The sequence below is a fragment of the Osmia lignaria genome, chromosome 2 (assembly GCF_051020975.1).
Source record: "Osmia lignaria lignaria isolate PbOS001 chromosome 2, iyOsmLign1, whole genome shotgun sequence".
NCBI classification, from domain to species: domain Eukaryota; kingdom Metazoa; phylum Arthropoda; class Insecta; order Hymenoptera; family Megachilidae; genus Osmia; species Osmia lignaria.
The window spans coordinates 3,277,464-3,293,802 of NC_135033.1; the positions used below are offsets into that span (position 1 = coordinate 3,277,464).

Genomic DNA, 16,339 nt, shown 5'->3' on the forward strand with positions numbered 1-16,339 from the left:
ATTCTGTTTCTCGGTACTGCAGCATTCGGCTTCGGTTCTTGGTTATGACTGTACCTTCCTCTGCTGACCTGACGTTCAGTCGTCGGTGCTGGGCGGATTGCAGGTTTCAGGCGCTTTTCACTCGAATTTCTAAACGTTAGTTACTGGGAAACAAAGCCGCAAACGCTATTACGTTTTTCTTGATTTTCGTCTTATTTTGATCCCTACAATCACCCCTCAAAATTTTGCCCACCTGTTGTCGAACACCCTGTATAATGGGCAGCTATTTCACAAATGGCTTGGACATTTTATATAATACCCACGGTTCGTTGACAATAAACTTATTATTATTATTATTATTATTATTATTATTATTATTAAAACCATACATAGATGTGATAGGTTAGGATAGCCCACACACATAAATTATCTATTAACACTCTTATCTCAGGAAAGCGTTGCCTGGGATTTAAATATGTAGCCTCACCTAACCTAACTTATCACATCTATGTAACAAGAGCGTTTCAATACATTGACCACCACCCTTTAAGTATTCTGTATAATGACCGGACATTTTATAGATTGACCGAAACTTGTTACAGACATTTTGCACAGTGTCTTTTCAAACGGGCAGTCTACACAATGCCCGGTCATTTTACAAAATGCCCACGTTAAACACATTGCCCGTTACAAAAGGTTTCATCGCGATTGGTTCATTCCTTATAGAGTAACACCAAGAAATAGGCGTTTTGCTATAACAATAGTTATTGACTATAATAAATTCCATACATTTTTGGAAGCGAGCTCATCGCGGAAATATTTCCTATTAGATTGAAAAGCTTTCATCGCGATCGGTACATTCCTTGCACAGTAACACCAGCGAATAGGTTTCTTGCTATAACAATAGTTATTAACAATAATAAATTCCCCAAATTTTTGCAATTGGTATCATCGCGAAAATATCTCCGATTAGATGTGAAAGCTTTCATCGCGATCGGTACATTCCTTGCAGAGTATCGCTAAAGAATAGGTTTTTTTGCAATAACAATAATAAGTTACATAAATTTTTGGAAATAGGACCATCGTGGAAAGATCTACGAGATGTGAAAAGTTTCATCGCGGTCGATGCATTCCTTGTAGAGTAGCGCTAAAGAATAGGAGTTTGCAATAACGATAGTTATTATACAGGATGTTCGACAACAGGTGGGCAAAATTTTAAGGGGTGATTGTAGGGATCAAAATAGGACGAAAATCAAGAAAAACGTAATAGCGTTTGCGGCTTTGTTTCTCAGTAATTAATGTTTAGAGATTCGAGTGAAAAGCGCCTGAATCCTGCAATCCGCCCAGCACCGACGACTGAACGTCAGGTCAGCAGAGGAATGTACAGTCATAATCAAGAATCGTTGAATAGTAAAAACTTACCTCGTGCTATTCTGTTTATCGGTACTGCAGCATTCGGCTTCGATTCTTGGTTATGACTGTACTGACCCCTACTGATCTGACGTTCAGTCGTCGGTGCTGGGCGGATTGCAGGTTTCAGGGGCTTTTTACTCGAATTTTTAAACGCTAATGACTGGAAAACAAAGCCGCAAATGCTATTTTGTTATTCTTGATTTTCATCTTATTTTGATCCCTAGAATCACGCCTTAAAATTTTGCCCACCTGTTGTCGAACACCCTATATATGTACAGGTAGGTCTCAATTAGTGCGAGTAATAAATCCCAGAAATTGTTCGCATTATTTGAATTCGTACTATTCTAATATTTGAAATATAGGAATTGGTTCTTAGTTAAAGAAAATATAAAATTAAAATTTTGCCCACCTGTTGTCGAACACCCTATATATGTACAGGTAGGTCTCGATTAGTGCGAGTAATAAATCCCAGAAATTGTTCGCATTATTTGAATTCGTACTATTCGAATACTTGAAATATAGGAATTGGTTCTTAGTTAAAGAAAATATACGATCAAAATTTTAAAATATACCTTCCATACGTATATTATTAAATTATAATAGCATAAACATGTTTATTATTTTTTAACATGTTTAAGTATTTTAACAGTGTTGATGGCACTTTCTTCTGCTTGTTCATATCTTCGTATGTGTGATGATAAACCCAAGTATTTTATCCAAGTTTCTGTTAACTTGCATGCTTCGATCCGTGTCTGGATCGATAAAAGCCTCGCAAGCCTCCCACTAACTGAATTTTTGTTCGCATTAAATGCGACCTGGTATAATTTTAAAATTGGCAGTAAATCGAATATCGCACTATGTGAACTATCATTAATCGAGACTCACTTGTATACTGGTTTTCGGTCGACACGATATGTGTATATAAACAGTAGAGAATAGGCGACTGTATGCTGATCCATACACCGCCAGAGTAGGCGGTAGAATACACGTAGGCATACGTAGAATTCAATGTAGTAATAACAATAGTTTTTCACGAATATCTCGGAAACTAAAACTTTCAGTTAGTTATGCATAATGATAAAGGTCTTCAGCATCACGCCCCCTACAACATATTAAAGGATCATTGAAGTCATCCTATGTTGAGATTAGAAACTTCCTGTTTTTTGCAATAATAATCCGTGGCAATAAAAAAATGCAAAATGTTTTTTTAACCAGGCCAATCGGGAGTATATATATATATATACTTTACAACATGCAAAAGGTTTCGTTCCGATTGGTCCATCCGTCTCGAAGTAATCGGTGAATATACATTTAGAAAAAAAAGTCAGGAATGAAAAGTTAGGAATGAAAAAATGCAAAATATTTTTTTTACGGGACCAATGGGGAGTTACACTCTACAAGATGCAAAGAGTTTCGTTCCGATAGGTCCATCCGTCTCGGAGTAATCGGTGAACAAAGCCAGAAAAAAAGGCATATACTGATCGAATTGAGTATCTTCATTACTTTCGAAGTCGGATAAAAATTGATTTTAGAATCGAGGGCCGAAGTCGCCTGTTGCGGTACTGACTTCAATGAAGAGAACATAGGCGTCGGATGAGATATACGTAGGTGTAGGAAGAAACCGGTGAACAATGTGGGTAGAGCAACATAGAGATGATATGAGAAGATTTACTGTAATAACAAAGAAAAGCGAAATTCTTTCTTAATCCATTAATAGGGTGTTCCAGATAAAGTGATAGTCCCTTGGAGGAGTAATTGCTAGAGTGGAATACAAATTAAAATTAATAACTAATTTTGGATTTGGAAGTAGTAGTTACTAAAATAATGTCACCGAGAACGTTCTATATATGTAACATTTATATTCCCCCAACGACTTGAAGAACACGAAATTCTACATATAATTAAGCAGCTATCAGAACCCTTTACTCTTGTGGGCAATTTTAACAGCCACAGCCCCATATGGGGGTCCTAAAAAACAGATTTTAGAGGATTAACCATGGAAACAATAATGGATAACAATAATCTTATCCTTTTAAACGCTAATGCACTCACACACTTTAAAATTGCGAACAGCCGAGCTCGATTGATTTATCTCTCTGTAGCCCTAGAATTGTGCAGAGCATTACATGGGTAACATTACCAGATCTGTATAACAGCGACTATTTTCCGATTAAGATATCGCTTCTCGAAATATCCGATTTTCAAATAGGATCTACAAACCAGTAAAATGGAAATTCCAACATGCAAGTTGGACAAAATATCGGCAAGAAATATCCAAAAGATTATCAAATACCATCCGTCTTAGTACAGTCAATTTCTATACAATTAACTCTATCCTTAGTAAATTTATTGAGACGATAAAAAGGGCAGCAGACTCATCCATAGAAAAAACATCTTAGTACAATCCGTTTTAGTACAATCAATTTCTATACAATTAACTCTATCCTTAGTAAATTTATTGAGACGATAAAAAGGGCAGCAGACTCATCCATAAAAAAAACACTTAATCAAGAACTACAAAGAGCAATTATCCAAGATAAGAAAATCACGATCACGATTGTGATTTAACTTCATTCACGATCGTGATCGTGATTCTACGATCACTGTGATAAATCACCGTTAGTGATTTTGCACGCCATCTCTAGTAGTTAATACCCACGTACGGTGAAAGCGACTTCAAGTAATTTGCGAATTCTGAATTGTTGTAGTCTTGCAAGTTTTGTTTCAATTTTTTAATCAGTCTGTTTAGTATTCTTTTATTATTCCTCGTTTTGTCTCACTACCACTTTACTTTACCTTGTTTTTTTTCTTTGATCTTCTATAGGATGCTGTTTGGGTAATACAGGTCCCCATTGAATGAATGGTTTATCTTGTATAGCTAACGTCCATGCAGCTTCTTGTATAATATCCGTTATTTTATTAACTGCTTTGTTAATTCATTTGGGAGTCTTTAAAGGAACGTTACAGTTGAGATTAGATTCAATTTTTTTTTAAGTGTCCAGTTTGTGCTCTTATTGCATAATGGTGATGGGTTTTTATAGTGAGTAAATTTTGTTTGATACGTAATTATTATGGGCTTATAACTGATAGGCTACAAGCCAGTAAGTTAGTTCTTCAGTCGTGAGAACGTCTAAATTTCTGTTGTGTAGATATGCATTTAATATCCTCGCTTTCGGCGATGTTATTCTTTATTTCCAATTCTTCAATGTGATATATTAACATTTGATTACTTTTAATCAATTATAGAAAAGAGTTCAAGAAACATGGCATTCAATCTTTGAAGAATTGCGCATAATTTAGTTGAAAGTACGTATAAATAAATCGTTATAGTTATAACCAGGGATATGGACTTGCCATTGAAAGTTCGGGAAAATTCCCGGTGGGCCCGCAAAGATATGAGGCCTAATTAATTGAAATCCTATACAAGAAGCCCGTCACGTCATTAATGTTCCGGTAAAAATTTACATAAGTCCCATATCGTCTCTGGTTATGACTGTGAATGATTCATAAATAAACTATTAAATTTATTTTTAAATGTTACTTTCTATCACCTTCTATAACGGTGCAGAACCGAGTCAAAGAAAGTCAAGTAACGATAAAAGCAGATAGTTTACAATCAAATTATTACGCGTTTGTTCAAGTAAAACAAGTGCAAACTTATACATGTAACAAGTTGTTCTCAAATCCTGTCATAATATTGTAAATATATTATTACTTTTTTAAAAAGTGCTTATATTAATTCAATTCAGCTTCTTACTATGTATTAAAATAAATTAAGATAAACCAACAGAGTTCTGAGAAAATTTTCGGGATCGATCTATTGGTCTTAGAAATCAATTACTAGCATTACTGTAAATGCAGGTTAAGAGGTAAATTCTTTCCTTCGGAAAGAAGAAACTCTTCTCCGAATATAGGTTATCGGGTATGTAAGGCAAAAGAGGTGGTTGTATTGGAGGTCGAACTCAAAGTGTAGGCAGAGAAGAGAAGAGAAGAGAAGAGAAGAGAGAGAGAGAGAGAGAGAGAGAGAGAGAGGGGGAGGAAAGAACTGGGGTGAAACAAAAGAGATCCCAAATACTGCTGACGGTGCCATTTTCGAGCACCCTTTATACGGAATTTTTCCGTTTAACTCGTTCCCACAATGTCCTTGCTTTTTATCAATCCATCTTTTGTCACTGTACCATGCCTTTCACAATCAATTCAATAGTTTCACACCATGAACATACAGAACATATCAAAATTTTTTATGACAAAGAAACTTTTAAAAGCAGCGCAGCATTTTAATGATCACGTATTACCGAAATTCTAACACCTTACGTATACTGGAGCCGTGATAGATTTTCGCTTCCGACTAGCTTCGTTGAAAAATGCTCTTTTAGTTATCAGAAAAGAAAATCAAAAGTTTACTGGTAAACATGCTGTTCAATCTTTTATATAATAAAATAAGTGCAAAATTAACGTTTTTGATTAATCTTTTTTTCCACCGGATGACAGCAATTAAAAGGAGAGGTTATTTTGCAAAAGAAACACGTACTACAAGTTATTTCAAAATAAAATTGTAGAATTTATTAATTAACATTCCAAATTGAAATTTCCGTGGTCCGAAAAGGACTGGTTGTTTCAAGTAAATAAACATTTTTATTCATTTTTCAGCGACATTCGCCATAGTTACTCAAATGTTTAAATAATGGGTAGCCCCGAAAGGGGCCGATCATTTCGTGTGATGCCGATAACAGTGACTTCCCCTTCTGCCGCAACACACTGTTCGTGCGGCCACTGTCTTGTTGCTATTGCACTGGACACGAATGAAAAACATGTAATATTTGGCACTACTTTCTAACGTTTTTATGACGTTATTACTCTTCCTTTCCAACTTCAAATGGAACTGCTAGCTTGAGGGTCTGTGAGGTCTTTTCGCTCTTTGTCCTTTTCTACGTTCGGCAATATTCAAAGGGTCAACACGAGCCTCTCTCCGTTACTCTCGGTTACCGAGAATAACAGATTTATGGCGCAATATTGCCAAACGAGAAGGTATCGATATGTAAACAAAAAAGAAAAGAATACCTCTCGATATGTATACAATAAAAATTTACATTCAGGATTCATTAGCAATGACTAAATTCTAAGTTAAAATAAAAAAAAAAAAAATAGACATACAAACAGTCATCAGTAATCTACTAAAATGACATTTATCTTCTAATCTAATGATCCTAAATTGTGAAAATTGTTCACCACTGAAAACTGCTCTTTTCACCGGAAGAAATCAGGGAAAATGTTTTGTGGTTACAGAAAATTTCAACGTACGAATGGGTACACGATGATTTTAAGGAATGTCAGGAAATACCCGACTGGCAGTGATAATATCAAAGGACAACACGTATTGACGGTTGGAATTGATTTACCGATGTACGAGGTTACTCGCAGCCAATTTGCTGTTCAAAATTGCACTGAGGCCCGTTTTGAATAAAACGCATAATTTCTGATTTTTTTAAAAATATATATTCGAAATTTCATTGTTGCATCTTCAAAATTAACGAAGCTATAACAAATTTTATAAATCAATGTTAACCTACTCACCCTAACTCGTACCTAACAATAAATCGGACATAAATGAACAATCAAGATAGATATTCTATTTATATAATAGTGTATTTGTGGTGACCGATGCAAAACAAATTCTTTTTTTATAATGAAAAAAAATGTTTAATTCTGGTTTTGAACAGAAAAATATTATTATCAGAGAATGCAGTGAGTCTAAATAAGAATTTAACCATATTGTGTATTCAGATCTTTTTTTAGATATTATGCAAATAATAAATACATAATAAAAGATATGCAATGTTAAAATGTATACTTTTCTACATTTCAAGATTTTGTGCAAAAGGGGCCTGAGTAGGCTATAATTAAAATTAATTTTGCTAATTACTTTATTAGACAGTTTTGAAAAAGATTCAATTTTGCAATTTTTAACTGTAAAATTACACCTTAAAATTAGCCATTTTTGCAAAAATATAAAAATGTTAAATTAATATTAAGGTAAGCACAGTAAGAGGGGTTCCTAGTACGAGTACAAATTTGAAAGAAGCCCTGTGCGAAAAGATTCCAATACACTATGATTTGCTAAGAAATTTTCGTCAACAACATGGGTGTTCTGTGATCAGTCGTATCACGGTAGAAAATATGTACCAAGGGTTGAACGGAGTGAACACCATGGTTAGGGAAACATCTGAACTTGATCCGAAGTACGGAGTAAGTATTTGCACATACTAATCCTTTTACTGTGTTCGAGTACAGCAGTAAGATAAAGGAGGTCTTCGGGGGCTACAGCCCTGGGTCCACTATAATTTTGCAAATTTTTAACCTAATTACCATTGCAAATCCACTCCTTTTGAATTTATTAAATCATTAAAATATGTATCTTTCCGATGTTTGTCCTTTAATATTATTAATTTGTAAATCAGTATTTTTCTTTACGATTGAATGACATTTAGTTTTATTTATAACATACATTCCAATTTTTAAACCTAGTTTATAACCCTCAAACAGTAATTGTCCCGAGCCTCAGTAATCTTAATTCGGTCCTGATGTAACCTACCCATATCTTTCGATTTATCCAATTTCATTGTTTCGTACTTTATAAGAAACAAATTTCTTGACACTATCTGTTTTGATACGGAATTTTGAGTCTGTGAAAGAATTTTTTTTTTAATAAGTTAGGAAGAAAGATTAAAAAAGGACTAAAATTTTGTGACACCCTATTCTTTAATGCAATAAAAGGTTTATACAAAAATTTACAATACTTTCTGGAAAAAGGATTCTCTCCATGGTCCCTTGCAGTATAATTTATTTTCAATTTATTCGCTTACCTTATGAGTATCAATATAAATAAATATTATACAGGGTGTTCGACAACAGGTGGGCAATATTTTAAGGGGTGATCCTAGGGATCAAAATAAGACGAAAATCAAGAATAACGAAATAGCGTTTACGGCTTTGTTTTCCAGTTATTAACGTTTAAAAATTCGAGTAAAAAGCGCCAGAAACCTGCAACCCGCTCAGCACCGACGACCGAACGTCACGTCGGCAGGGGTCGGTACAGTCATAACCAAGAATCGAAACCGAATACTGCAGTACCGAGAAACAGAATAGCACGAGGTAAGTTTCTACCATTCAACGATTCTTGGTTATGACTGTACCGATCCCTGCTGACGTGACGTTCGGTCGTCGGTGCTGAGCGGATTGCAGGTTTCTGGCGCTTTTTACTCGAATTTTTAAACGTTAATAACTGGAAAACAAAGCCGTAAACGCTATTTCGTTATTCTTGATTTTTGTCTTATTTTAATCCCTAGAATCACCCCTTAAAATATTGCCCACCTGTTGTCGAACACCCTGTATATTTTATTTACTGTAAGTTCAAAATAATATTTACAGAAGTGAGTCGAATAACATCTTTTGCTTTTTATAGATCAAATACAGAGGGCTGACAATACCAGAAGTGATCATGCTTTTACCTCGAGAAGGAAAGTCACCTAGTGCTGAAGCTGTATTCTGGTTGCTATTAACAGGCGATGTTCCAACCCGAGAACAAACAGCTTCTTTAATAGCCGATTGGTCGATACGACGTCAAAATAGAAAGGATTGGTGGTCAGGACCAGGAGGTGGAATCGTTGGTTCCATTCTTCAGACTCTCCCAAAGACAACAACACCTTTGGGAAAATTGTCAATGGCTCTCACTGTCTTTGATTGTGGAAAACACACGAAAGAAGGTTTAAGAAATGGAGCTCCGAGTCACACTCATTGGGAAGTAAGTTGTAAAACAGGGCGTGATGAAAAACATAGTGTGTTGGTATACAGGTGGGTGCAATGTAGGCTTCTTTTGATTAATACGTTAAGTCCTGGACGACTTTTCGAAGTTTACCATGGGTAGGGGAGACCGGGGACAAAAGTAACATTTTTCATGTTTGGCTTTATTACCAATAAGTGTTAAGAATGAATTTGAAAAAAGTTATACCTATATGTAGCCCTAATATTCCTCTATAAATGTCCGTAGACATGACAATTTTGGTATCCAGGACGAAAGTAACTGATTCAGACTCTGCTGTTCAAGGGTTAAAGTAACTATACAAATTTGTTACAAATCCACTCCGCTTTGAATAAATTATCGAAGAAAAATATTGAGCAAAATGATAATGTTTTGGAAGAGAAACTTTGATTTTCATTTATCATGCCTCTACATAAAATAGCTATGAACAAAGTATAGTTATGAATTTTTGTTTCAAGTACACTTATGAAGATGGAATGGAGCTACTTGCAACGTTACCTGCAATAGTTGGGTTAATTGCTAAGGCTGAAGAGTTTAAAAATGTGAAAGAAGAAGGTGACTGGGTGCAGTCCTTCTTGGAATGCTTGAGCAAAGCCTCCAACATCTCTGGAAGTCATACAAAATCTATAGCGGATTTCCTTCGATTATTTATCATTTTGAATGCGTAAGTAAATCGAGTATATGCTTTTCATTTTGTACAATTAACTTTTATTTTTATTTCATCATTTTTTATGTTATGAATATTTTTTTTTCTTTTCTAACTTATTAAAATAATTGAAAATCTATCCATCCCAATATTTGTACATTTTCTGTAACATTTACAATATTTTATAATTTTGTGTCTTATATCTTATCAGCATTATAATTGTATTACATAAATCCAATTTTCTTCATTTTCGTTTATTCTCGGCAATGTTATCTGAAATTTTATTAAGAAATTCAATTATTCAGTAGAGAATTCAACTAACTCTCCGGAACTCTCCACTGTTGTGCTACTAGAACTGAGTTTTTTCAAAATTACTTTTCCAGAGACGAGGATGGAGGAATTCCTGCTGTTCATGTTACAGAGATACTTGGTGCTTCTCAATTAGATATCAATCAAGCTTTAGCAGCTGGTGTATTAGCATACAACAATGAACCAAAAAGTGGCACACTGTCACAAGTACTTTCGCATGTTTTACCAATTTTCAATTAATATGTTTCACATAATATTAAGCATCGTTAATAGAAATTAATCATCAATCACGAATAAATTAATTAATAAAAGAGTTGAGTCATTAGTTGATTGCAAATATGAATCATGAATCGTTGATTGTTGATTAAAAAGTATTAATCTATAATCATCAATTACTGATTGAAAAAACTGATACCTAAGAATTATTTTCACTGCTTGTATTATTTTGATCAATTTTTAAATTGTAATAAAAAAAGAAAAAGAATCTGCATATTCCAACAGAAACATATTTACCAAAATCGCATAAGGTATGAGGTACTAATTTTAAAAAAAGAGTAGTACCAAAAGCAAATATAAAATAAGGAAATTTCTTTTTTGTTACAATTTACAAAAATTAATCAGAATCATAAGTGTGGTAAAAATAATTCTCACAATTAACTATGTACCTAATGCATAATATTATATCAAATAGAGTTTTGCTTTAATTTAAATTAAAAACTATCAATTGGTGATTACCGATTAATATTTAGAATCAGTTCAATATTTTTATTCAATCGCAATTTTTTGACGATTAATTTCTTTTAATCATTGATCCAATCGACGATTAAGTTCCAATTTTAATTATTGATTCCTACTTCAATTGTAATTCTTCAAAGTACATAGTTAATCCTTAATCACATTAAATTCTACCCAACTTTGATTTGTCTAATTGTATCTATTTGACCTTTTGTTTAAATCTACAGTATATGGAATTCCAAAATAAAATACAACAATTTCTGGGTCATGAGCCTAAAGAAGAAAAATTAAAAGATTATCTCGGCACTTTGATAAAAAGGAACGCATTAATTGGTTACAAAGAAGCAGAACTGGGTGATCCACGATACAATGCACTGATGAATTACTCGAGAGAGTATATGCCAGATGATTCTGAAATAAAGGTATGTACAGTAAAAGCTGGATATATGAAACAAACATTGGGACCCAGACGTTGCATATATCCAGCAGAGGTGTCGAATCTCGGGTTACACGCGACGACTAGCCAAGCGTGAACGTAGAAAGGGACAGACAGTGGCGGATAGAGAGAGTATCAGTGTGACTAATACTAACTGAATCAAAAAACTTTTTTATTTTTGACTTTTTTTTAATGAAACTTTTACTAGCGCAGTGGTGAGATTTTTGTGATTAAAGTGGTACCAAACACGATATAGTTTCAATTATAATTACTTGCTAAAATTGATGTTAAAAGTTGGCGAAAAGCAAAGGAGGATTGGAAATGAAAACCGGTTGCGGTGCCGATTCAGCTTTCAAACGTTGCATATATCCAGCCGAGGTATCGATTCTGGGCATTTAATGTTGCATATATCCAGTCGAGGTGTCGATTCTGCGTCCGTACATATCGTTTGTACCGTGCCGCAATACCTATTCTACGTTCGTACACAACATGCGACGTGTTGCATGTTGTATGTTACGTGCTTGATGTATCTTTGGTGTACGGCCTGCCTTATACATATGTAGCCGAGGTGTCAATTCTATGTTGTTTATTCTATTACTATTGTTTATAAATATAATTCAAACTATATCGTGTTTGGAGTCATTTTAATCAAAAAAATCTCACAAATGTGTTAGTAAAATTTTCATTAAGAAAAAGTTAAAAATAAAAAAGTTTGATCATTGAATTAGTATTAGTCACACCGATATAACGGTTCGGATTGTATTACACGGCTTCCTCGTCGAGCATCTCGGTTCGCTTAGGGGGGTCCCCAAGTGGAGGGGATAGCGATGTTGCATATATCCAGCCAATCTTTCGTTGCATATATCCAGCTTTTACTGTACAGCATTGAGCACGGTAGGCTCTCCTAGAGATAATGGCGATGTCCGAGCTTCCGGCCCTCAATCAGTACTTACTTTGTTATTCGTACTCAGTTATATATTCAATTTTATAATATTTAATAGTTATAAATTATATTACTTTGCTTTTAAATCAGTTTCAACATTATTATCGACAAAATTAGGATTTTGAAAATTCTTACTTCCTATCACCATTTTTCCTAGGGAAGCCTACTTTGCTCAATTCTGTACGTAAATATGACTTTTTTCTTTTAATAATAGTATGCACATATTTTTATGCATCTTTTTTAAAGAAAGAAGAATGTAATTAATTATTCTACATAAAAATGAAGTAACTTTTCCATTTTTTGCTGAAATTTTTAAATAATCAATAAAATGCATTTGAATAATTTTCAAGTTATCACAAGCTATCACTCGTATGCTTACTATGATGATGAAGACCTCGAAAGGAAAGAAAATTTATCCTGAACAAAATGCAATTGCGGCACCGATTTTTCAGGTATATTTTATTGTTTTAAATGCTTCTATTTTGTATTTATTCACATAATTATAACTTTACAATCATAAGAAATTATTTTCCATCTAAATTTCGTTTGAAAAATATTTTGATATATTAAAATCAGGATTTTCTTCTATTATTCTGAAACTATTAGGGATTATTATTATTATTATTTTTTATTTGAAGTAATGACTTTTTTTCATATAACATAATCGTTATGTTTTAAAAAACAATTCCCTTTCGTAAGAATTCGTATTATACGAAGTAAATAAATAATGCAAAAAACAAAGTTAAGTTTCAAAAATTAACAAAACTGCAGTATTTTCTTTTTGTCACTATTAGAATTCATACTAAAAGTATCAATAATTGATTAAACATATCATACGATATATTAATATTAAATAATATACGTCAATTATTCTTTTCTTCTGTATTGTTAGGTATTATTAAATAAGAGTGTTTAATTATTTTGTTTAATAGTGTGATTAATAGGTAGATAGATAACTTTATTTCATGCCTTTCGGCTTTGAACGGGGGTTTGGCACGTAATTGCGCCTACCATATTTTATAAATTATAAATTATATACAATAAGTTAATACAATATTGCCCGTGAACTTCAGTTCTTCTGTCTCTGGTCTATCTTCTTCCTTCTTCGGATTATTTCCCTCATCCATTTTCTCCCCTGCTCTTGTCCCTGCAAACTATTCGACCTTGTTAATTCATTATCTCTTCCCACTTCCCTACATTCTTTTAATAAATGTTCTATTGTCTCCAGTCCTTGTCCACACATTCTACAGACGTTATCCTCTTTATTTTTCCAGTATCTATTGCCTCTTTCTTCGTTTCCACATCTGAACTTTGCAATCATTTTCCTCCCTTATTCCTCTGTATTTTCCGTTATACCTTCCTATTACTTTTCTGTCATAGAAAAATTGACACTGTTCTGCTTTGTCTAACTGTGACAGATTTTCTGCTAGCGTTAGCTCTCCTGTACATTTAGATTTAACGTCCTTTATTTCTATTCCTTCCTCTTCGTAGTATTTTCTTCTCTGCTCTTCTCATTTCGATCTTTTTCTTCCGCATTTTGTATCTACCTCTTTCCAACATTCCAGTATTATCTTGTTTATTCCTTTCGTCCTTGTTTTTTCTTCGTATCTCACCGCTCTTCTGCCTGCTTCTATTTTTATTTTGTCCTTTTTTATTTTTGTCCATTACTATATACAAGGTGTTCAACATGTTGGTACGTTGACGTCCAAACCTAATACCCATTTTATATATTTTATATGTGATTTTTCGAGTCTCTCTGATTCGCTCCATTCCCATATCTCCGCTGCATACATCATGACGCTTTTCACCATAGATCTTCCATAGATCTTCATCCTGCTTTCAAAGTTGTTTTTAAATATTTTTTCTCCTATTCCGCTTGTTTGCTTCATCACCATCATCGCCTTTTTCGCAGTTCCTCTCCAGTGCATCCTCGTTTCTCCATTTTTCTGGAAGTGATACCCTAGGTATTTGAAATCTTTTACTTCTTCTAATTCCTCTTCTTCCCACTTCCATTTCACCTTTTTTTTCTGGCTTCTTCCTTTCTTGAAAATTATTATCTTCGACTTTCCAGTGTTTAGAATTAACTCTGGGGAAGAAAGCATAGCTTTCCTCCTTTCTCAGTATGTATATCGTAGTTCAGTATAAAAATGTTGTCCATTGTGCTTCTTCCTTTTCTGAAGCCTGCTTGCGTCTCTGGTCTCTAGTTCTGCATTTAATCCATTCTCCAGAATCATCGCGTATATCTTGTATGCCGTATTTAGCAGCCTTATCTCTGTTTCTTATCCCTTATCGCGATCCCTTATCCTTTACATTATCCCTGTCTCCCCTCTTAAATATAGGGCTAATTACACCTACTTTACATCTCTTTGGCATTCCGTCTCCCCTCCATACTTTGATTATCAGTATTGTGATTCTGGTGAGTACCTTTCTTCCTACATGTATCCAGACCTCGTTTTCTAGGCCGTCTTCTCCTGCTGCTTTCTTGTTTTCAATTTCTTGATTTACACTTCTTGTTCCGTTATAATTTCACTTGGATCTTGCTGTTTCTCCGTTTCCTTTGATCTCTCTTTTTCTTGGTAATTGCGTTCTTTTCCTTCTAATAATTCCATGAAGTGTTTTCTTCAGCCCTGTATGCTTATTTTGTTTGTTAATCCTATTCTTCTTTTTTACCTTTCCGATAGTGTGTTTAATTATTTATTGTATTTCTTCAAGTTCTACGGAATGAAAGACATGGCATTCAATCAAGTACTGTTGTGCATGTCACGAGCATTGGGTGCAGTTGCATCTATCATTTGGACAAAAGCTATTAATGCACCGGTTGAGCATCCAGGATCAAAATGCACTTACACTTATTTAAGTTCCATTCAAGGATCGCGGAGAAAGAATAAACAAAGAAAATATGTTAAACGTCCACAAAAATAAATATCAGTGATTCAATCAATATCGATATATTTCATACAACACATTTTCAATTCTATCATCTAATTTTGTAGGTATTCTTTATCATAAATTAATATATGGTTATTCCATACCAAATCGATCACATTTTGACGTCACCATCGGTGATTTTGTTCTAAATGAAATGTGTTGTAGTCCATGTAAAATTGGGGGGGGGGGGGGGGGGGTTGAGTTAAATCATCATTTTGCCGATTTCGAATTGTTTAGAAATTACAGACCTTTGTAATTTGCAACTTTTGCCCATTTTGGCGAAAACGGGCTTCACTTACGAATTTTTATCTCAGGATCTGTTTGTCCGATTGAGCTACATTTTTTTTCTGTTTTATTCAGAAGGGATTGGGCTATTACAAAATAATTTTTTCAACCTCAATAATTAACTTTGTGATGTCGAAAAATATAAACAAATTCTTTTTTTGCGTTTTTTTCGATCAAACATCATCACATTCCCTGAAGTTCTCCCTTCAAAATGAGTCCTTCGGAAGGATGAAAAACTGAAAATTGGCGCCACAATGAGCTGGAAGAGGACACAGTATATGTGTACTGACATCAGTGTACCCCCGTTTCAAGTAGCCGAATCGTGCGCTCCGCTATTATGATCGTTTGTCTATACCGCTGCAGCGCGCTGGTCTCAAAGCAATACCAGCAGATCTCGTATATGACTAAATGACCCTCTTTATACCTGGACTATGTACAAAACCTTTGTACAACATAAGACTTTCATCTACGCATAAATTTTGAAATGGTTAAGAAGTGTCGGTAAAAAATTTTGAAGTCGGCTTGTGATACTGTTAATTTTTTGCAAATAATCAAAACTTTGATTATCATCTGTAAAATGCAACATTTTTAATAGAATTAAATATCTATCTTTGCTCATAATTTGTCCAAAAATATAAGTTTTCAAAAGTTTATTTGTAAACCAATACTCAACACAACTTAATTTTTTGTTTCTAAACATTGATTGAGAAAAAAACAGTACATTTCATCGAGAATTGTTCCAATCTTATTGCTAATAGTGTTATTATTTGTTGTACGTGTCCACAATAATTATTCGTTTGATTTGTAACAAAATGTATAAATTCTGATGAAAAAAATAACTGGAAA

The 16,339-nt window shown here is 33.9% G+C and overlaps 2 protein-coding genes across 4 annotated transcripts in view; one reads left to right on the plus strand and one right to left on the minus strand.

Annotated features, from left to right (window-relative positions):
- Positions 1–16,339, minus strand: part of Grd (GABA-gated ion channel) — a 140,991-nt gene that overhangs the window by 91,700 nt on the left and 32,952 nt on the right. The gene's annotated exons all lie outside the window — the stretch shown is intronic.
- Positions 6,487–15,222, plus strand: LOC117606033 (putative citrate synthase, mitochondrial). Of its 2 annotated transcripts, none has more exons than XM_034328000.2 (8): positions 6,487–6,775; positions 7,426–7,638; positions 8,855–9,193; positions 9,670–9,875; positions 10,241–10,373; positions 11,129–11,323; positions 12,631–12,732; positions 14,993–15,222. In XM_034328000.2, exons 1-8 carry the CDS (start codon positions 6,662–6,664, stop codon positions 15,200–15,202), a joined length of 1,512 nt encoding a protein of 503 aa, XP_034183891.2. In that variant the 5' UTR covers positions 6,487–6,661; the 3' UTR covers positions 15,203–15,222. The 2 variants fall into 2 exon arrangements, with proteins under 2 accessions (XP_034183891.2, XP_034183892.2); XM_034328001.2 differs by having other exon boundaries at positions 6,488–6,795.

Coding starts and splice junctions, on each gene's coding strand:
- LOC117606033 (XM_034328000.2), top strand. CDS start 6,662: ATGTTTTGTGGTTACAGAAAATTTCAACGTACGAATGGGTACACGATG. Junction 9,194..9,669: donor CGAGTCACACTCATTGGGAA/GTAAGTTGTAAA, acceptor TTTTGTTTCAAG/TACACTTATGAAGATGGAAT. Junction 10,374..11,128: donor AAAGTGGCACACTGTCACAA/GTACTTTCGCAT, acceptor TTAAATCTACAG/TATATGGAATTCCAAAATAA.